We start from the raw sequence: 22,856 nt of genomic DNA, 5'->3' as shown, positions 1-22,856 counted from the left end.
TTTAATGTTCATTTAATTCTAGGCTCATAAGTTGAGAAAGAGAATTTAAAGCATAAATCTTTTGAGGCACTCTATCTTATTTTTATGCCATATACAAAGTAATAAAAATTAATAAAACAATGAAATTAAAATTAAAGCATATCCAGTGCTCATGTACCTGGCGTGAACCAGAGAAGTGTGACGTGGGGGAGCCCACGACCTGCGCAGGTCCGAGGATCCCGTTAGTTTCTTCTGCCTCCAGGTGTGGTCATCATCGCACTTTTAAGGGAAAATGATCTCATGGAGGAAGATCACAAGCTATGATGAACACGTGTAATAATTTCACATGCACTTATTTACTCTTGGCTTTCTGACATCTTCCTTCAAAATGTCAGCAGTGATTAGGCTACGTTATGGGATAATTGATATGAATTTTTATCTCAAAGCTAATTTTGAGCAATACTACAACAAAACATATGTCGATACATTAGTGATGGAGAGATGGAGAGTCAAACAGATTGCTTTTATATATTGTTTTTTCTCTCTTTTTAGTTCCTCTTACTTTTCAAATGCCAATCTGATATAAATGTTGAAAAGGGTTAGATACCCCCAATAGAAGTGCCACTTCAAGTTTGATTATGTATCTCCTAAAATCCTCCCATAAAACGTGGTATACATTGTTGTGTATTGAAACTGGTCATTTTAGAAAGTTTAAGAAGCATTTCCTCTGGACCTGAACTCTAAGGATATAGCTATGCTTGATTAGCTATGTAGAATTCACATTTGAATACCGGCACTCCATATTTTAGAATAGAATTATTTTCTCATGACATCATAAGTCTCGTTTCCCTCTTCTAAGCAGGAATTTCCCCTCAGTGAGTTAAAATTACAACTTCTCTTATCCTGTGGTAGTCCTGGAGATTGTTACACTTTCCTTTCCCCCAGAAGTTGTCCCCTCATGTTTAAGTGCACATTTATGTGACGCCCATGCTCAGATTTGGAGTTCAGCAAGCCTTCTGGTTGGATCATAAATGTCTGCATAAATGCCATCAAGAACCCCACACCTGGAAACCAGTCTGAGCAGTTCACTCAAACATCCAGGCAGTTCAGCTATCTGCAATTCAATCACTGGCTTTATCTGAATTAAAATTAAATTAAGGCATGATTGGCTTGGTTAAAATATTCAGCTGGGCCAGCTCTGGTCATACACACAGTTCTGTACAAAGGTACAGCCACATTTCTTTTCGGGCATCTCACTTAGCAGTTTTTACAGGTAACATTGTCTACAACCCTCTAGACGGCATGCTCCAGTATACACCTTAGAGTAGTGTGATGGACACTGGGCATGTGTTCTTGAGCATAAGGATCTGCCTTTTATACTCTGATTGTCCATCTTTACAAGTTATTTCAGTTCTCGTGAAATGACAGGCAGTCCCTTGGCGGTATTGTGGCTCCTTGGCCTCTCCATTCCGTTCTCCCAGTTAACACTTGACCAAAGAAATAAAAACAACTAATTTGTTATTTCCAAGTCTAACAACTTGTGCAGGAGCAAAATATGATTAATTAAAATGCACGCTTATTCACAGAGGGCTTCCTCTTTTTCTGATTATGACACCAGTTTTCACAATGCTTTAAAAACATAGTTTTTTATATAAAAAAAGAAACAGGGAGACTTAAAATATAGCAGCTGATTAAAAGTAAATGATTTATATGTCCTTTCAAGATCCCCATTTACATTGTTTTGAGGCAAGTTATATATATCTTTGCAATAAAAATTAAAATAAAAATTATAATATTCATTTCTCCTACTTTAATAAGAGAGAGTTTGGGATAGAAGAATATGGAACCAAATCTAATGAAAGTATAATTTGTAGAACCAGATAATACAGTACTTATGCTGTACTTCACTTAGATTGAATGCCTCTAAAATGTAATCATGTTATAAGTTTCTTTTCTTTATCTAAAACAGTCTTTCCTCTACTTGTGGGACCTCATCATCCAGTGGACGGAAAGAGGCAGCTGGGTGGTTTACTGGCCCCTTGCCCAGAGTGCAGAGCAGGACTAATGCAAGAGCCCTTTATAGAATGCAGCTCAACGCCTACTGCTCAGAAGACCTGTCTGTAATCAACAACTGATCATGAGAGATTTCCTTTATTGACCTGAAAGCAAATTTTTTCATCTTCATGCCAGCTAAGGCACTTACTGAAAGTAGGTAAATGGCATCCAAAGTGAATGTGCCTAATAAAGAGGGCAAAGTCTCCTATTTCTCTCATAAATGACATCTTGGTTGTCTTCCCAGTAGGCATTCTGTAATGACACATACTAATAAGAATTTCTACCTCTATCCATACTTAACCCACTCTACTGCTACATTGAGAAAACCGTGGTTAGTAAGGTCCCCTTTACACAGATATGCTTGGCAAACCACGAGCAGACAGTCAGCACGGATTGCAGCCACCATGCATGAGAATTCCCTTCATATCTGGAAATGCCTAGGTGTGAACACAGGGCAGTGTTTATCCCCCTGGATACAACATCAGGAAGTTCCAGTTCATTCTGATGTCAGATTTCTGTGACTTATCTGCAAGGTCCCTACCAGTACTGACTCTGTGACAGTTCTCAATTTATAGTAACTCAGAGGCCACTTGGATTGCTCCCAAAGGCAAAGTGGGACAAAATGATGCTTTCTTTTCACTCAGAAGAGGCAGCATCCATGAGACATACTCAAATTCTCAAAATTGCTTCAGAGAATGAAGCTTTCTTTTATACCATGCTCTGTTAGATTAAAGGAGATCAGTTAAACAAACTGCTTCCAAGAAGTCCCTGCTTTGAATTATTGGAAAGTGTACTATCATGGTACAGGATCTGGATCTCTTAGCAAACATCAGAGGGAAGGTTTCAAGTCTGCTTTGAGAAATATGCTGTCCAATTATATTGCCTTTTCCTTCAGCAAAAGAAATTTATCAAGGATCAATTTGGCAGCAGACACCTGTTTTTGTTAAAATGCCTTTGGCCTTTAAGTTATCTGTAATAACTTTTGGTAAGGCCTCAGCAATGCATAATAATATTAATGGAAAAATCATGATTCTCTATAGCATTTTCCCTTATATTTTATCTAAATGGCTAGAAGTGAGGATTTGCATAATTCAACATATGGTGCTTTTTTTCTCCCAACTTTGAAATGATCTGAGCCACACAGTAGCCATATCTTTGCTTTACTAATTGAGTTTATTAAAATAATATTTTGACTCTGCAGATAGTTGTGTATTTTCTATTTATTTTAGTGTTGAGTGCTCTGAGCATAGGAACATTGCCTTAGAAAATACTAACATTCATTGTTATAGTTAACAGCTGGTCTTCTACTGTGCATTGTGGTATGTCTGTGCTGTGTGATGCTGTATCTGTCCCCACATTCTCCCATGCTCTCACACAAATGCTATGGAAAGCAAGGACGCACATAACCTCTCAAAGCTATTTAATCTTGATTTAAAGCTGTCATCTAGTTTCTTGTAAGTGGGTATCTGACTAAAAAGAAAAAAGAACAAACAAAAACAATGTGTATTGGCTGTGAGTCTGCACAAATATTCTAAGAGAGGGTAGATAGTGACCGGGAACTGAGGTGAGTCCTTCAGGAGCTAAGGAGAGCTTGCCATGGACTCCCAAAGTCGGTGTGAAATAGCAGAAGCCTCTCTGAGGGCATCTGGGGAGAGCCAAGTTGCATGAGCTTTGACGCCATGCCAGCATGGCAGCTGTTTGCAGTTTTCATCAGTCTGTGCACAGAGCTGCAGATACTGACACCTGTTCAGAGACTATGTGGACCAAGATACTGAGCTTGCATGTGCATGTGGCTGTGGCTCTCACTTTCTGAGTTGAGCCTGTCCTGTCCTGTCCTTAGGGAAACAATGATAACATGCTGGGAAGACAGAATGCAGCACCTTCAGGACCATCTCCCTTGGTTCCTGTCATGGCCAGCATGAACTATAGCCACGGTGAGGCCTGGACATTGTGCCCCTGGCCTGACTGACTCTCACCCTGCTCTGAGCAACTTCTCTGCAGCTAGGTACAGGATGAGGGAAACATGAGGCTCAACCTGGTATTGCCAAATACTTTAAGGGTGCAGACCTGAAGTTTCTAATTAGATTTCACATAAACAGCAAATAGCTCTACAATACCTTGTTTTATTCTCTTGCAAATAATACTTATTGAACATCTGTCTTATTTTAGATACAAGTTGCAACATAAAAATGAATAGTTCCTACTTTCAAGGTGTTTCCCCCTAAAAAAGGATACAGAGCTATAGAGATGAAACTATACTAAGATATAAAAAAACAGAAGATTAAATTTTAAAGAATATTACTAGGCTGCTTAGAAATTACCAAACCAAAATCAAGTTCCAGCCTGAGTTTTGGCACCGCCCACCCTCTTCACTTCCCTGAGCTGAGACTAGAGTCAGTTTCTTGACCAATTTCATTGGCATCATAGAAACCACATCTCCCAAGTACAAACCACGTCCAAGATTGTATTACCACTGTGTTCCTCACTCTGGTAGAATATTCAGTCTTTCTCTAATCCTCTGCTAGTAAGACTAAATGCAACTTCCAGCAGGCAAGCCCTTGAATCCAGCCACCCCCCTGACTTCACAGTGACTTTGCGACAGCCCCTTCTGGGACACACAAGAGCACACATGAGCAGAAACAGCAGCTCTGATAGCCTGCTGAAGAAAGGCAGCTGCAGTCATAAATTTGTAGAGCCAGGAGTGACCTCAGTGGCCACCTACTCCAACTTCCTTCCAAGAGAAATCTCAAAGGATTTATGAAATTCTGTGAATTTCAAGTCAAGAAAATTTGGAAACCACAAACTCAGCTGGCTTGGAGTTGCCATGGAATTTTGGAGCTATTTTCCACAAACAGAAACAAGATCCACATGTTATAACTAGGAACCAACGAGTCTTCCTTGAGTCTTTGATCGGTCTCTGTTCTGGTTTCTTCTACCTCCCTGAGTGATCCTGTCCTTTTCACTATCAGCCCTCTTATTTATTTTCTCTTCTCACTCTATAAGGTGTGATGGAAAAAATATGGTGAATGTTTAAATTTCAAAAATTATTCCAGTAAAAGAAACATTGACGTTGATCCCCCTTGAAAGGCTCCTCCTCAGTTTAAATACACTTATCCCATTGTCCCTGCCACTTTTTGAAGCAGTTCTATAAGACTTCTTTCATGAGTGTCTTTAGCTGAATTGGCATGGCTGCCTTGATATCCTGAAACATTTGCCTTTGATGGTCATTTTTGACTTTGGCGAAGACCCAAAGTCACACAGTGCTAGATCTGGTGCATAAAATGAATGAAAACACACTGTGATGTGTTCACAAGTCTGCCTTTCCACTGGATATCACTTGACAGCATCACATATCTTTTATTGCACCCCATAAAGACACTTACAAAAGAAGACTTCCAAAGTGCTTCAGAAAATGGAAAAAACCATAGGATAAGTGTGTTCAAAGGAAGAGGAAGTATTCTGAGCAGGACAAATAGCAATGTGTCTTTTTGTATAATACATTTTTTAAAAATGTAAATATTCTTCATATATTTTGATCATGCCTTGTATTCCTCTTGCTTTGGTGGCCTCATCCACTCTGATACAGAGAATACTAGCTCCCCACCAGATCCTCATATACATACCAATCCCAACCCAGTCGTAGACAGTTGTCACCAGAAAACAGTACTTGCTAATGGAACTGAAAGATTGTCGTGAACTTATCTGCCCAAAGTGGTGTAAGAAAGAGCGTGCCTTTTCCACCCTCTCATCTCCCTCCTGCCACCTACATATCAGTGATGAAGGCAACTGTGGAATCCATGGGTTGAAGATGGCAGAAGTGACAGAAGTGGCTTCAGGCAGAGTCCTCGACTAACACATAAACCAGAGGTGTTTCCTTCCCTATCCCCTGCCGCACAACCTGGCACCTGTCCATATGAGAGATTCATTTACAGTGTGAGAAACTGATTTCTGTTTAGTTAAGCCAGTGAGATTTTACATTTTTAACTACTGCAACAGCTACGTTACCCAACGATACAAAGTCTTCTGATTCCATCCATGCAAATAACTAACAATTGTAGGATTGTCTCTGAGACAGGCTTCATTTCAGAGCTTCACACCTGTATGTTCAGCTAGATGCCCCCAAGGCTGTCCTAAATGTCAGTGAACTCGCTATGTCTAGAACTAAAATACGGACCCACTGGTTCCCCACACACCCTTCCTTTTCCTTTCCCCTCATATGCCAGTCAATAATATTTTTGTGTATTACATACCCAAGCCAGAAAATGGACTCAGGAGAATGGAGTTATTTCATATTCTGCCCTACTTTCACCTCCTATAACATCTCTCCTACATACCTGTCCTGTGCATACCCTTTCTCTCTCCTTACTACTGCCTTCTTATTTGATTTAATAATAATAAACTCACCCCCTACTCCTGCCTATCTTCTATGCTACCACTTATTTCTCTTTGAAATAAAAATCTGATCGTGTTCCTCTAAATTCATTCCATGGCTCTCTTGGCTTGCAGATTAGAAATCAGTGTCCTGGTTTGGCACATAAGTCTGTCCTATAGATCCTTTTCTGTCTAATTCTCTATATTCTGTCTCATCAGTGTCTCATGTTCCACTCACAGTGTAGTCCTACAGTTTCTCAAATACTTTTTCTTTCCTTCCTGTTGAATTTGTGGTTCCTTCTATCCAGAATACATCAAGCCCTCATGCCAGTATCAGTCAGTAGTTCTTCTCATGATTCAAACCTCGGCTCAAACTAGGCGTGGAAATCTACACCTGTAATCCCAGATATGTGGGTGGCAGGAAGATCACAAGTTCAAGCCCTGTTTACTGTCTCAAAGTAAGAAGACCTGGAGATGTAGCTCATTGAGTTCCTGGATTCAATCCCCAGCATCAGAAATGAAACAAACACAAAACAAAACAAAATCTTCACATCAGAGATTATCTCTTTTGGGAATGTTCAACTTCTGCACACACCTTAGAGACTTCACCCCTTTGTTTCCCTGGTGCTTTGTGCCTACCTCACAGGATTTCTTGTGTCTCTACAATTGTTAGCAAATCTGGGGGCTTTTGCTTCTTTGCTTTAGCTTAACATTTTTTGAAAACAGCTAAGTCCACAGTATTGCCCATGATATGCCCTCAGTACATGTTAATCAGTTTGACCCATACTGTCATCCACTTCTATTTGCATGCAATGATAAAACAACGCATGTAAAATCCTGAGGGCCATGCCTGGATGACAGCAAGCTTTCAATCAGTGCTAGCAGAATGGTTGTTTTTGTAATAGTATTGCTGTCTATATTACCATCAAATTAATTCATGTCTTTGACCATACTGATTTCATATCTCTACTTGTTTTTTTTGTTTGTTTTCACTCAAAATCCTTCAGAAGAAATTTGCACCCAACTCTCAGTTTCCTTCTTGTGGCTGTAGCCACAAAGCAAACAGAATATGAGCCGAAGGATCTGGAGCTTGCGGTTCAGGTCCCTGCACTCCCACCAGCTGAGTGAACCAAACTAGGCATTTGCTCGCTTTGTGCCTCATTGTGGTCATTGTGAAAACTAATGTAAAAGCAGCTTCCTGGGGCCAGGGATTTAGTTCAGTGGTTCTGCTGCCTGACTTGCAAGTGCAAGGTCCTGAGTTCAATCCCTGGGTACCAAAACAAACAAACAAACAATAAATAAATAAATAAACACAAAAGCTTCCTGTACCACTAAAACAGAGTGGTTTTGAGGGACAACCAAGTAAATGAATGAAAAAATACTTTTTTTATACTGGAAAGTGTACAGAAGTTATCATTATGTTTTTAATAACACAAACAATATTAATGTAAATAATGCTCTCTCTTTGGAATGCCTAATTCCTGTATTTTGTCATCACTTTCTATTATTTTTACATTCCCTGATGAGTAGGCAACACAGGAAAGTCACGTATGCCTTGCCTCTCTGCTTTGAGAACTGAGCCCGTTATTACCTCCCTGACTGTGTTGCCTGGATCATTGCTATCTGTGAGTCCTGGAATCTTTCTTTCTATCCATTTTCCCCCTTATTTGACATTCCAACCCATAGTAGCCACACTAGGTTTTGGAATGAGTGCATGAATCAGTGCTACTACAGAGAGTAGGAAATCTTCCAGTGCTAAGAGTTTTGTCTATTGCTTCCTATTTGGCTTCTGGCTTTGCAATAACAATGAGGAGGAGGAGAAGAAAGAGGAGAAAGAGGAGGAAGAGAAAGACAACTAGGACAACAATGATGTTTTTGAGCCCTTATGTGCCAGGCACTTTTCTAAGCCTTATACATTTAATCTTAACTCTGTGAAAAGAATGCTTGAGGTCCACACACACGGGCATGAGCTCTGTGAGGAACAGGAGCTTTTCTATCCTGTCTGCGTCGTTCATTGTTAAATCCTTAGGGATGGGAGTGGTGCCTGGTATATAGTAGGAATTTAAGAAGATATTTGTTGAATGAAGTGATTTACTCTTCAAACAGCTGTTTGATCTTTAGACTTTGGGAATTTTTCTGCACATTTATAATTTACTAATTAATTTGATGTAATAACTTTGTAGTTTATAGAATACTTTTGCATATATAACTTCCTTTAATTTAAAACAACCAATGACACTGAACTACTGAAATACTAATGTATGATGGCATCACCAAATGAAAAATGAAATGTGGCCATTGTTACTGTCAGGCCTGGCCTTAACCAACAAGACAAAGCAAACGAGCTGCCTTCAGCAAACAATGACAGCTTCTCAGTCAGTAGGGCAAATACAAGCCCCCCTGGTGCTGAGCGGACCAGTGACTGTCTACACACCTGAGCAGGCCGTCCTTGGGCATGCAAGTCTCAAATACTCCTCAGGATCACAGCCCCTGCCCCAAATCTTATGAGTATAGTCTTCCCTACCAGTTGCTATCTCTCTCACCCAGTGTTCACCCGTCCACTCATGGATGAAATCTTTCCCTGGTAGCGCCTAGGATCTCCTGGAATAAACTTTTCTTTCAAAGCCTGTTTCGACAAGTGGGTTCTTTATAACGGTTACAGTACCGTCATTACTTCCATTTCTCCAGTGAGTAATAAGCACTTCAATAAAACTAAGGATGATGGGTGCCTAAAATAAAGGGTGATCATATATAGAAATTGTTATTTGTTGCTGAAAAAAGAAAATACTAGAATATATTTCCCCACTTGATTTAATTGAGTTCTAGATTTCCTTACCAACATGGAAAGGTAGCTGAAAAGTTGATTCTTGTAAATGTATGTGGCTCTTTAGAAAGGTGGCAAATATTTTAAATGAACCAAGTGAAATTTCCTAGTATGTAATTAGAACTGATGAAGTCTGAAAGAAGCCTTACTTGCTAAGAACCATGAAGATCTGCATGAAACAATGATTTGAGACAGTAATAGCTATGATTTACTCAGCACATCCTAACCAATGAGGGAAGGTCTATACAAAATTTAGGGAGTGCTAGCAATCTCATAGAAACTGTTGGATGGGGCATCTGTTGGTGAGTAGAATTACATTTTCTACAACATGAACAATGTGTCTTTAAATAAATATTATGATGTGCTAAAGGCCAAACAAAATTTTATAACCAGAATCCAATGATCATTTGTACTTAAACTTTGGCATCTGTAGTCGTCATTGGTTTTTAGTAGGTGAGGGGAGACATTCTTTAAACTCACAGACAAATATGACTAGTCCATTTGTCATTCCAGCGTCTTCAGCACTTGAAGTATTTCAGTTTTTATTCAACAGTGTAACCTTTGGAGTTTTGCCTAATAATGACTTCAGTTGTGCTGGCCTTCCGACAGATAAATTGAAATGGAAATGCATATTTCCTAATTATGCATCCAGCCCTAGTTGCATATTGGCAAGAGTGGCCACACTGAATGTTAAATTGAGTCTGCACAATAGTGAGAGTCTGTGTAACATCAAAGTTTTCCAAAGTCACTTTCTTAATCATGTGAAGGATAGCCGAGACTCTGATCAGTAGTATGTAGCTATATACAATCAGAGGGAAAACATTTAAACATCCCAGCATGGTATTTCCATTTAAAACTGATTACAGTGAAATAAAACTATAGCCATTAAAGGTTTAGAAGAACTACAAATACAAGCAGTAAAAGAAGACAGATAGTAAATGAGGTAGTAAAACATTTCAGCAGGGCAAACAGTTTATAGCACTCATTCAGTCTTCCCGGAGCAGACTGCGATTCACTACAGACCCTGTACCCGTTCCCTGAACTCCACTTAAACCTGCAATTAACCTTTCACGCCTAATGAAGCTGTTTTCCTGGAAAATTAAAATATATAGTTGTGCCTGCTTTTAGACAGACTTGGGAGGAGAGCATTGCAAAATGAATGCCTTTTCTAAGGCTTTTGTTCAAATGCAAAATGGAAGTGCTATGTTTGTATATAAAGCAGGAATGTTCTTTCCAAGGCAATTTCATTTGATGTGCAGAATTTTATTACTGTACTTATTAATTGTTCGGAATAATTGTAAAAAAAAACCACATCAGTAATTTTATTATTAGATTGTTACTGCTGGAGTCTAATATTACCATTTTACTTCCATTAGGGAAAACTAGAGTTTTACTAACAATAACTAAATTCCTGATATTTCTCCTTAGTGGTTTTTGTTGCAAATTTAGTGGTTTGTAAAAAGATATATTTACTATTTAAATATTTAGCTTTTCATCGTTTGTGCCGCTTTCTCTTTAGGACATGTTTGCACATGTTTAAGGAGAAATGAAACACATTTTAGAAAACAAATATTGTTTTTCTCCATGGTTATGGGTGAAGGTCTGGTTTTAGAGTATGCTCTACTTATTTACAAACTGGTTGGGGCAACTTGGTACCCAACCCTACGACTACTGAATTGTGCCTGTTTGCTGAAGGAAATTCCAACAGTCCTAAAATATCTGCTTCTTCCCAAGCTGCCCTGCCTGAGTGACCACGTCAGGTTCCACAGTAGCAAGCACCAGTCTGAATCTCCAAGAGGCCACGGGAAATGGAACAGACAACAGAAGATGGACTTTCTTTCTTAAGTGGCTTGGAGTTCATATTTAAACAATCTAAATGTCATAGTGTCTAGTATTTAAGAATCAAAGTGCAAAGAGGTAAAGCTTATAATAAATATTTAAGCCCCAGCATTTTTATCGAATCTACTGGTATATTTTGATGTAAATTTTGCTCGCCTGCAGCGTCTGGGCATCATCTTGACATGGTAAATGAAATTCCTTTAGACCGCCAGTCTAAAATAATGAATTGTTTCCCTAGTTAATTGTATTGCTTTGATAACAAAGAACTATGCTAGGCCTAGAGAACACAGTAAGTGGATTTCATCAGATGATTTGTGTGACGTTTTGAAAAATGGTCTTCTGGAGTGACCTGATTTTAATGGAACTCAGCATGCACCACCGCACAGGATCTGACTGGGACCAAGCACTTTGTCCTAGGGCATAAGACACACAGGTCATTTCTGGAAAACTTCCCATCCAGGAAAGCTCCTAGTAAAGTCTAGACCAGGAGAAAGTGTGCTGTAAGGGCCAACACAATGGACCTGTTTCTAGGTTGCTCTTATTTTATTAATAAATATCTTTTTTTTAATCCAGAAAAGATCTCATTACCCTTCTCCTGTCATTGCCTATATGTGAATAAACCAAGACCAACAAAATGGGAACAAGCAAATGTAATCATTTAGTGCTTTGGGTAGCAAACAAGCCGACTGCTGTGGTTCGTGTTGTGGCAAGATGTAAAGGCAGGCAGAGGAGAGGAAAAACTTTCAGAAGCAAGCAGGGGCACTTCAGGGGTGCCAATTAGAGGATGTTGGCTTAGGAGCTGGATAGGCAGGCTAAGGAGAAGTGGCACATTCTGCAATTGGTTAGAGCTACATATGTGCTTTTCTCTAATTGCCCTAAATTGGAAGTGGGGACACCAATTAGGGAAGCTGTCAGTTATCCTAACCATCAGAGGACAGTGGTTCCAGGGATTATTGTTAACTTCATGAATTATTAGTAGATAGCAGGTTGAAGTCCTATTAGTCTGACTTAATGCAGCCTGGCTTCCTATGCTGCTTATTGTAGATAAGGAGTTAGTTTTCTGAGTGTGTTATTGCAGGTTATGAATCCGACTTCTGTTTTCATATGAGGATTGGCCATCATGTGTAACTTCATTCTCTCACCAGCATGTCAGTGGTATGATTAGGGGATGAGGAAGTAATATAGTCTTCTTTAAAGTATGCTACTTTGACTTTGCTTTCTATCCATTAAGAAAATTAGTCCCCTTACATTAACAAGGTGTGCTGAAGCAAAATGATGGAGATCACTTCCCCTCTGTACCCTATCTCTTTAAGGAGTCCTCCCCACACAGTGCAACTCAGAAGGACAGCAAACTTGTTCCCTTGTTTGGTCTTGTATCCAGGTCCTCTCTCGAGATGAAAGAAAACCTCGCAACTTCTGGGTTGTTCTAGTTCGTTCTTTATTTGGGGAAATTCACCATATACCAAACATAAATAAATACAAAAATAATAAAAACGTGTATTTAACTTGACATTCAAGGCACATGCGCACACATGTATGAAGTTACTATGTCCAAGGTAGATACATACATGAATGCAGTTATCATGCTTCTGTATTGTTCATGATTAAATTACAAGATGTATAAAGCTCAATAATCCATACTGGGCTACAAAGTGTGTGATCTAGTAAAGGACTCAAGCTTAACTCTGAATGGACTTGTCATTGCCCCATCTGTAAGTCTCAGGGCAAGTGACCTTGAGTGTTCTCTGTGAGCAAACAAGGTAGACACTAAAATACCACTGCCTGGAGAAACGCAAGATTTCCCACCCAGTTACTGCCTTTTGAGGAGAAAACATGTTACGTTTTCATAGGAAAGGATAAAAATCTGTCAAATTAAAAATAAGCATGATTTGTTATTTTATTTGTGAATTAAATTGAATTTAATTCATTATAAATGAATTAAATTTTAACAACTGGCATATGGTTCGATTTTTTATTTTTTATCTGAATATGTTTCCAAACCTTAAAATCAGTAGTAAACATATGACCTGTTGGGGAAAACACTAGTTTAATTAGACATCGGTCTTCCTATATCTTAAAATACAAAGATATTGTGACAGTTTTAACTTAGTATAGAATTTCCTGTTTTGGCAACCCAATGTGTTTGCTTCTCTTCTGGCTCTATGTCTTCAGTAAGGAAAACGTTATGCAGCCACATGTGAAAGGAAAGTATTATTTTTCAGAGCTTCTTTGAACTAGGTCATGCAGTAGTTTAATGAACAACATGATTTCATATTTGGATGGTGTGATCATTGAAATTAGTCTAAGTGGTCTCTGTCCACATTAAAGGAGACATATATTATCTGTCATATTTGGCTATCTCTGGATAAAATGGTGCCAGGAATGAAATAGCAGGAAGTTGTAGATTATGACAGAAATGTTCCAAGAGATTTGTGAAAATTTAAGATCAGACTGAACTGAATTTTCAGTTAGCATATCCACTGTATGTGATTTTTTTAAATGAATGCTTTTCTCCTCCATCTAGAAAAAAAAATAAGAAAATAATTGTTTGCTACAGCAAGATAAGAGACGAAAACTTCTGTACTGGACAGTTTAGATGTTGACATGAGCTTGTCAAAGATCAAGAATATAATTTTTATTTAAACTTTACACATGTAATGTTTCTAAGAAATTCAGGACAATATTTAATACCCTGAAAGAGAAAGACACTTGACAGCAAACCTCAAAAGGTAAATGTGTATTATTAGCCTAGGTAGTGATTACTGCAATTGTGTAATCCCTTCCCTCTCTAACACCTTAAATCCCTCCTTCTCCACAAACACCTTTTCTTGTTTTAAATCATTCTCTCATGCAATCATAGACATCCAGGTACTATATATTTAATCTAGCTCTACTGCTTCCCTTATCATTTTCATCACCAAATATCTGAAGTGTAGGGCTTGTTGGCCACATTTCTTCTCATCTGTTTCCCTGCTTAACCTTCAAGCTTCTATCTTCAGTTAGGTTCAGAAATGGCTCAAAGATTGCCAGGATCTTCTTTGAAGGAATCTAACAATCTGTGTCACTGGCAGGCCTGACCCTGAGGGCCTATGTGGTACTTTTTCAGACTTCTCCAGCCACAACCTCCCCTGACTTCCACATCAGTCTAGATAACCTTCCTCTTAGCTGCCTGTATCAGCATTGGCATTTCTTTCTATTCATAAATCTCTGGAGTTCTGTTCTAGACTGATCGCCTTTGAAGCTTACCTAGAATAAATCGATTCACAAGAATAAAATAATTCAGTGACTTCTTAGGATCCAATGGAGAGGCCTTCCTCCAAGAGCAACACATGGAGAAGACAGCTATGACATATCAGGGATTAGGCCGGCTCATGTCAAAGCCAAGTCTCTAGGACTCTAGAAAGAGAGAATGAATGAAGTTCTTCACTGACCTCTATCGAGATAAGGCCAAGTGGTCTGGGCCTCATAGTACAGTATAATGTTTTGAGACATTTTGTTTTACTGAAGAACTATGAGACCTGAAGGAAACTAAAGTGACTCAGGGAATATAAATAAGGCAGAGTATATGATTGAAAGAAACCAGTCCAAAAGGCTACTTTTTGATTGCAACTATATGACATTCTGGAAAAGACAAAAAAAACTATAGATACTTTAAGAAAAAGACCAGCATTTGCTAGAGGCTTTGGGGAGAGGGATAATTCAACGATTTTGGGGGTATTGAACTATTCTACGTGATGGTGTAACAGTGGCTACATGACATTATCCGCCTGTCAAAATCCTTAGAACTGAACAACACAGTGAACTGTAATGTGAACTGTGCACTGTAGTTGATAATCATTTGTCAGTATTGGCTCAATTTTCCTGTAAACCTAAAACTGTTCTAACTTTTAAAAATAATATCGATGTGTTGAGTTTTATTCCTAAAAAAAAAATAGTAACTTTCTACATTCCTAGTATATCTAGAGCAAAGGGTATTCAGACAGAAATTGGGTGGAATCCTGTCCACAATTAAACGTGATGTTTTGTCAGATATCGGACTTGCTCAAAGTTAGAGTTACATTAGCTCTGTTAAAGCCTGTTCTTGGAGTATGAAGTGCTCTATTTGGTAACACTGGATGAGCAGCTAAACACTCATGACTAATTGTGAAGCAATAGGAAGCAGGACCCTAAGCCATCAGCTCCATCCCTCCCGGAAATGTCTAAATAAGCATTTAAATGCTTCTTGCTTTCTCTTCCAGGCCTCGCAATTGCCAGTGCCCTGACAGACATTTCACAGCAGAAGCCTTCAGATAATAAAGATAAAACGTCGGGAATCCGAAATCGAAAACACCTCTCCACCCGTCAAGGAACTTGTGTCTGAGAAATGGAAATCTCTCCTGTAGCTTCTGTACTGACTTACTTTGTAAATGGCTTCCGTTAAAGCTCTTCTATAACCTCACGTTTTATAGAGGCCAATCTCTATATAATCCAGGGCCCAAGTACAGCTCCCTCTACATAGGCAATGTCCCAAGTGGCCAAACAAAGTTCACGAGTTTTATAAAAATAACACTCTTGATGGTCACAGGTGATAAAGTCAGTTTTGACGACTACTGTACTTTAGGCTTATCAGAGCTAACATTAAATTACCCTGGAAAAAGATGTATATTATTTCTTACAGCTGGAAATATGTAATTCATATAAATCAACTGTTTATATCCCAAGACTTTAAAGAAAGACATTTTATAATGCCTGAATGATGAAAATTGTACAGTTTTTGCCTCATAAGCAAACTTAGGTCACCTGTATATAAACAGGAGATGAACACATCCCAAGGCTTATAATAGTATTTTTTTCTCACTGTAAATGTGAAAGCAAGATTTTGATTTAGTGGAATGAAGGTAATGTATTTAAATGTGTCACATGACCATATCATGTCCAAACTTGAGAATGTAACAATTTTCTACCTAACCAGAATGTAGACCAGAATAAGTCTATTTAGAATGTGTACCACTTCACAACAGGTTTATTAGAATTCTGAGCGTAAAGGACATTCCTTTCGTCTATGCCAACTGCCTAACTCATTATCAGAGCTGATAGAGCATGGAAAAGCCTGTCCAGCAATCAATTTTCCCCTTCTTCCAAAAACAGTCTCCAATACCACAACCTGAAGAGGGCTGAAATAGTTATTTTATAGTATGCAAGCTTCTGCTCCAATATGGTAATTTTTAATTGCCTAGGAATCATTGGATCAGACCTAAATGATCTATCTGCATTTTTATAGCAATGTGTCATTTTCTTTTGGCCTTCCTCTTCTAGCTGCTCAATTTTATTTACCTTTTACAAATGTTATGCAGTGTATTTTAGAGGTTAACAGCTCCCAAATTATTATATGACCCAAGTTTTTTCCTGCCAACTATTTTACATAGAATAGAAGCAGAAAAGAGTATTGTCTTGTATCAGCAAGACCCTGTTTCCAACATGAACATGTTGGTGCCATGAGAGAAAGTCTCCAGTTTAAAAAAAATAAGTTCATTGTTGGCTACATTCAGCACATTCCTAATGATTCAATACTCTGAATTATGGCAGAAAGGAAAATAAAATGAAAATCTTTCACACTGGAACACAGAAACATTTGTGCCGTAATATTGACCACAGTTCATTAAAGCTCAGACTCATTTGATATTGCAATTTTTAACTTTAGGGTGACTAGAGGATGTAGAACAATGACAGAGATATCCAAAGCTGTTGTATACATAGTAGTCTTATTTTACATGACATCTAATTGATCCTTAGTACTATATTTGATGTTCTTTGGATTTCTGGAAGGTAATGACATTTTGCAGTTAATGCCTCGTTACTTGCATGCCATGGCTGTACAGTAGCAGAATATGACCCTATTGTGATATTAAATGTTTATTTCAAATGCCATTTATGCATAGTCAGCTTAATTTAATGAGGATTGAATGTAATATATAATGGGAATGATGATACAATATGTAGTTGCATCTTATAAAAGATTGCTAGGTTGCATCTAACCATGACTATGTCATTATTTTGATAATTAGGTATTTATGAATTATAGTATATATTTCCTATGTTGGCATGATAATTTTGCTATTTTCCATGCATTAAAAATAAGACAATTCTTAAAGTAATTTTAGTATTTTATCCATAGCTCGTGGGTCTTAGGGGGCAAGGGAGGGCTGATTATTTTTCTTCCCTGTGATATTTTTATCTCAAAAAAATCAGTGAGCTAAGTTTGTAAATGTAGTTATCTCCAAAAAACAATCAAGTAATTTTATCCCCTTCTTTTTGGACCCTTTAAATGTTGATTTTTCTCATGGAAAAATAAATCAACAAAACTGGTCAATACAAAGATATAATCATTTTAAAATAGAGCAGTTGCCCAGTTTATTTAATTCTCTAACAGTTTTCACTAGAGAAAGCTTATATAACAAAAATACAGAAACATACAGACTTTTTATGTAAAATCTCAGTTATATCTTTAGAAAGGCTAAGCAAATAGTAGCAGTACTATGAAAGAATTATCATGTTTCATTCACCTTGAATCTCATCAGATTTTTTAAAAAAAATTATTTGTACTTGTTTTCAGTACGTGATGATTACATTCATTATAGGAAATCCGTACATGGACATAGTACATGTAACATATTTTCTCCTTTTTTCCATTCCCTTTTATTTTGCCAGCATCAAACTCTTTTAATTATGTCATTATAAAGTTAAATATAATTTTTACAGCTTAACAACCAGGCTAATAGGTTAAAAAACATATGAGAAACATGACAATTATTTGAATTTTAATAAATTGTGGAACATAATGCAATGTTAAGTTAAAGTTGTATAATACCTCTTTAAGCCATGTATTGCTATCCCCATGGCTAATTATGCATTATATTCTTGATTTATCAAAGCTTTTTACTGATAACAAAATTCTTTGCCTTCATGTGAAGTTGGCAAAAAACCCATCAAGGATCAAGAATAATCATTTTGAATTTGTGTCTTGTGTTCTCCCCATATCACAAACACTTTAAAATTGGATGCTCTTAGTTAAAAAAAAAATCAAACCACAAATATATGCAGATGCTTTTTGAGAAATTAGCAGTTAAATTGGCTGATTGTCTTGAAAACTTACCTAAATGGAATTCTGAACATTTCAACATAGAATAACTCTTTAAAAAATCTTCAGATTTTAGGATTTCTTGTTCTGCTAAGCATATAAAAATCTTGGTTGAATGCAATGTAGTTTTTGAAAATTAACCTGAGGACACTATTTGGACAGCTAGTTAGAAAAGAATCTGTTTATGCTTAGAGATCCGTTTAATAAATTTTAAAATAATTCAGATTCTCACGGAATGAAGATGCCATTTCTATAGTGTTCTGTTTAATAGCAAAACCACAGGTTGAATATATTTAAATAGGTAATCGATCTTACTGTATTACCCAGTGTCTCATTTTCTTATGGTGTCAGTCAGATAGAGGTGACTGTGTCACTTGGCATGCAGGCTGGAGGACAGGCTGGAGGACAGACCCCAGAACCAGCGTCGAGGTGAGTCAGTGGCACTGGGAAGGTTTTGAAGGCCCATCTTCCACACCTGAAGGCTTGTGGTGTAACGTCCACCTTGAGGTAACAGAAATGAACTTGTTAACATGGCCCCAAAACAGCATGGCTGGTGTTAATCTCGGGGTCACCAAGGCACTCTTTAAATGCCAACTGATTTATACCTGCTGTTTAGTTTTCATTCATCTTCGCTCCATTGTTAAAAGTCAGGTAGGTTGATGCAAAAAGACTTCCTGAATATCTTAAGTTCCTATATTTCTGTGATATGAAGAACTGTAAACAAGTTACTTTTGTATTTGGGTCAGTAGAGCTTTGACTGTAAATCTATATAAAGTTTCAGTTGAGCATTTTTAATGACTATTTGATGGCATTTAGACAGAAACATCAGTTGTCAGCTTTTCACATACAAACTAGGCAAGAAGGGGCCAGAGCCTAAAATGTATTGTTATGTAAAACTATCATTTGAAAAGTGTTTTGTTTTGTTTTTTAAGATTGTAGAACTTATCAAATGAACTAATTCTCTTCATCTGCACATTTTACAAAATCCAATTCCCGAACTCATTTGTTACTTAGTAGTGTGAGTTTGGAACTTACCCCTTCCTTCATGAGAATTTGCCCAGGTTAGTGTGATTCCTACCTTTAGAATCAGAAGGATTGGGGTGGCCTTGGAGTGCAAAACAGTGATTCTTACTGAGAGGCAAATTAGGGAAACACTGTCCCAGGCCAAAGAGCAGCCTTACAGGGAGTTCTTTAAATAGTGAAGTTATCACCCTAATTCAAAATGCTTTACATAATCTTCCAAGGAATACAAGCCATCTGGTTGATACTCAGCATTGTTTTCATTATAGTGTGCATTTAATATTTGTTTTATCAAATTTTCTAAATTAAGTAGTAGAACCATAGCTACTATCAGTATATATGTACAGAGGTGTGCATGCCAGTGTTAAAAACAGATTGTGTAAAAGTTCAAATCTGCTTTAAAAAGCCAACATTTCAGGTTATAATGTGCTATTAATTGGGATTTTAATTACTGAAATAAAACATTGCCTCTTCCAAGCCCTACTGCCAAATGCAGTTTTATTTCTTTTAACCCTCTGAAGATTGTACAGGAAAAAGCACTGCAAGAACCTGAAAAAGTCTCTCCACATAATACTGGGCTATAAAATGTGTGTTGCTGGGTTTCCACATGGTTCGCTCCTGTTTTCCACCCAGTTTTCCGTGAGCTTTCTTCCACATTTTCTTTTGGTGGTGTGAGGAGCACCTGGGAGACTCCAGGGGCAAAACTCAGGAGAGGCTAAGCAGCTAGGCAATGGCTATGGCCGGGGTCTGTGCCCCTGGCCCTGTGTTTTACGTTTATAGAAACTGTTCTTACCTTAAACTTCAACCTGTGAGCCCAGAGCAGCTATGGCTAGTTGAAGAATTTTCTGAGAAAAGCCTTTACATTTTGGGGTAAACTTTAGATTTAGTGATTGTGTAGCCATCTGAGTCCAAGCCTTATGTAAGTGGCATTTCTCTGCCAGGCCTCTGGGGCATTTCTGGGAAAGAGGACCCATTCCCACAGAAAAATCAAGAGCCTGTGACCCTCCTGGGCTGAGGGCCTCATGCACATGAGATACCAGGATTTTGACCTGAGGGCCCACTGAGGCCTGACTCTGCCTCTGCTCTACCTCAGGGATGGAACTGGGGTTGCTCCTCCAGAGGCAGCCTCCCATCACACTTCCCAGTGGCCAGGCCAGGTAAAGAAGTTGAGAACCAGCAGCCCCACTTAACTGAGCAATGTGCCCAGTCTGGCTAGCACCTCACAACAGCATTAGTAAAGAGGATCTTTGGGAGGAACCCGAGCAGAAGTGAGCCAGAGCCGAGTGCGTCATGGGGCGTCTTTCTTTTGCAACAATAGGCAGCAGCTGTTCTGTGATCCTCCAAGCCATGTACACTCCGCTCCACAGCTTTCTGTCGGTGGATCAGTGCCTGAGCAGGGATTTGGAGGTTTTAGCTCAAATTGACTTTTCTCTGGCGGAAAGGGTTGTTTTCCTAGAAATGTGAGTGGCTGCTGTGAATGATAGGCATTCTTTCAGCTCCAGCTCATAACCCTGAGATAAACATACAATTCCCTCTTTCAGTTCTCACACACTTCCTCACTCACTTGGAATCAGGGCACCTGGTATAACCACAGCAGCAAAGGTATTGTGGAGCTTTAATTCTGTAACTCTGCTACGACACCAGATAGTACTATTTGGCTTTCCAAATGGGAAGCTACATTATAACTTTGAATAAACTTCTGTAAATTACCACCCTTCCCTTCTAATCTGCCTGTTTCCTAGCACTTACATTCTTCATTGAGGAAATAATTCTCATTCAAGGAACCAAACCCCCCAAATAGCGTTGCAGAAACATTATATTCAACACACCAGATAAAGGTTTAGCCAGTGTTATTTTTGGCAGAAGTAATATTTTCACGCCGGCAAGGTAGTTGTTTAAACATAGCTTCTCTAAACCAGCTATGTGCCTCGTCAGATAAAGAATCTTGCTCTAGAAAAATCCTCCCAGGAAAATAGTATTAGCCTCCAAATTCTTGTAACAGTTCTTTGGGCTTCTATAGACCTGTGTTCCTGAAGCTGTTTTAAATTTTGTGTTTTAGGGTGATGTGTAAGCTATCTTAAAACAGATCCATCATGGGGAATGCACTGAAGTTTTAATGTAAATTCAAGCGCCAACATTTTTGTAATGACTTGGCTCAGTCATCTAAGCCATTTCTACGTAAACTGGGTTAAAAATTCTTACCTATGTCATGTGGGTTTTGTAATGGACTTTGTTATTGGTGTTGCTGTTGTCTAAATGAGAAGCAGGCTGGGCATGGTGGCACACACCTGTAATCCCAGCACTTGGGAGGCTGAGGCAGGAAGATCGCTGTGAGTTTGAGACCAGCCTGGTCTACATAGTGAGTTCCAGGTCAGTCTTAAGTACATAGTGAGACCCTATCTCAAAAAAAAAAAAAAAATGGGGAAGCAAACCATAGTTAACTATTTTCTTTTACTATCAGAGGTCCAAAGTTAAATTCAGTGAGTCAAGAGCAGTGATCCTTCTCCTGATTTTTTTTTTTTGGGGGGGGAAGGGGCACAGCACTAAAGTGCATATATGTGCCAAATTTCTTAAATTACTGAACTGTAATTGAAACCAGTAGTTTGTGCTGCCTAGCGAGTCAGAGGCATGCTTTCCAGATTTTTACAGTATCTATAACATTTTTAAATATTACCTTCTACAACTTTAAATAATTTTATACCAAATACCATAGATTGAGATTTCTTTCCCATCATCACGTCTCTCCTTATCACTCATTAACTACTCAACTCATTTTCTCCATCTGCAGACAAGCACACCCACACCTCTATCCTTGTCTTAAAAAAATAAATAACATAAAACAGGTCTTGCACATCATTCCACTGTGACGATGCACAAAGGCAGCAGTAATCTTTTCCTTTGGATCAGCTTGTTTGAAATACGATGGCACTTAAAACGGAAGGCCGGCTGGAAGGACAGCAGTAAAAACACCAGCTCAGCTTGAAACAATTTGATTTCAACATGAAATGAATTACCTTGCCACACAAAAAGATAAAGCAAACAGGATATGCTACTTATCAAGTTCTTCTGAAAGTCAGAACTCTGGGTTCGGTTGATGCTTATTGCCTGGTGAGGATAGAAAGAATAAAATCTATGTGCAGATGAACAACAGACATCTGTATGCAGATTGCCTGGCTGGAAGAAGGAACAAACACTGAGTCTGCAGAGTCCAGGCCTTGTTCGGAAGTGACTGCTCTAACTTGACCTTTGTGATCAACAGCATCAGAGTGGGCTGTCAAGAAAGCAGCCTGTCCATGAGAGAGAGCTACCAAATAGCACCATTCTGTCTTTCAGGAGCAAAGTCTATGAAAAACTGGACAAACCAGAAGTTTGCAATGACATTAAAAGACACCTTGTGTTTTGTACACAGCATGCAATATTTTGGTGACATTATTTTATTTTTCAAAATAATGTCCAGAAGATGGATATGTGGCAACCTTTTTGTTAATAATAATTATAAGGGACCATATATCACCGAACAGTTTTGGTTTTGCCTATTAGTGAGCTGAGAATTATCAAGTCCTAAAGTGGAAGAGACAAAAAGGCATATTACACCTTCATGGGAACCCCTTTGGGGGAAAACAGTTTTTCTTAGTTTTTCAAAATAGTATA

General features: G+C 38.3%; 1 protein-coding gene across 1 annotated transcript in view; it reads left to right on the top strand.

Annotated features, from left to right (window-relative positions):
• Atrnl1 (attractin like 1) overlaps nucleotides 1–16,271 on the top strand; it is a 656,020-nt gene extending 639,749 nt beyond the window's left edge. The window contains exon 29 of the mRNA XM_033761235.1: nucleotides 15,307–16,271. Coding sequence (XP_033617126.1) covers nucleotides 15,307–15,428 — 122 coding nt within the window. The 3' untranslated portion in view covers nucleotides 15,429–16,271. The remainder of the gene's footprint in view (nucleotides 1–15,306) is intronic.
• The last annotated feature ends 6,585 nt before the right edge of the window (nucleotides 16,272–22,856 follow it).

Source organism: Fukomys damarensis, unplaced genomic scaffold, assembly GCF_012274545.1.
Source record: "Fukomys damarensis isolate Sample0158 unplaced genomic scaffold, DMR_v1.0_HiC HiC_scaffold_8, whole genome shotgun sequence".
In the NCBI taxonomy this organism is placed as follows: domain Eukaryota; kingdom Metazoa; phylum Chordata; class Mammalia; order Rodentia; family Bathyergidae; genus Fukomys; species Fukomys damarensis.
This window is presented reverse-complemented; position numbering and strand designations above follow the sequence as displayed.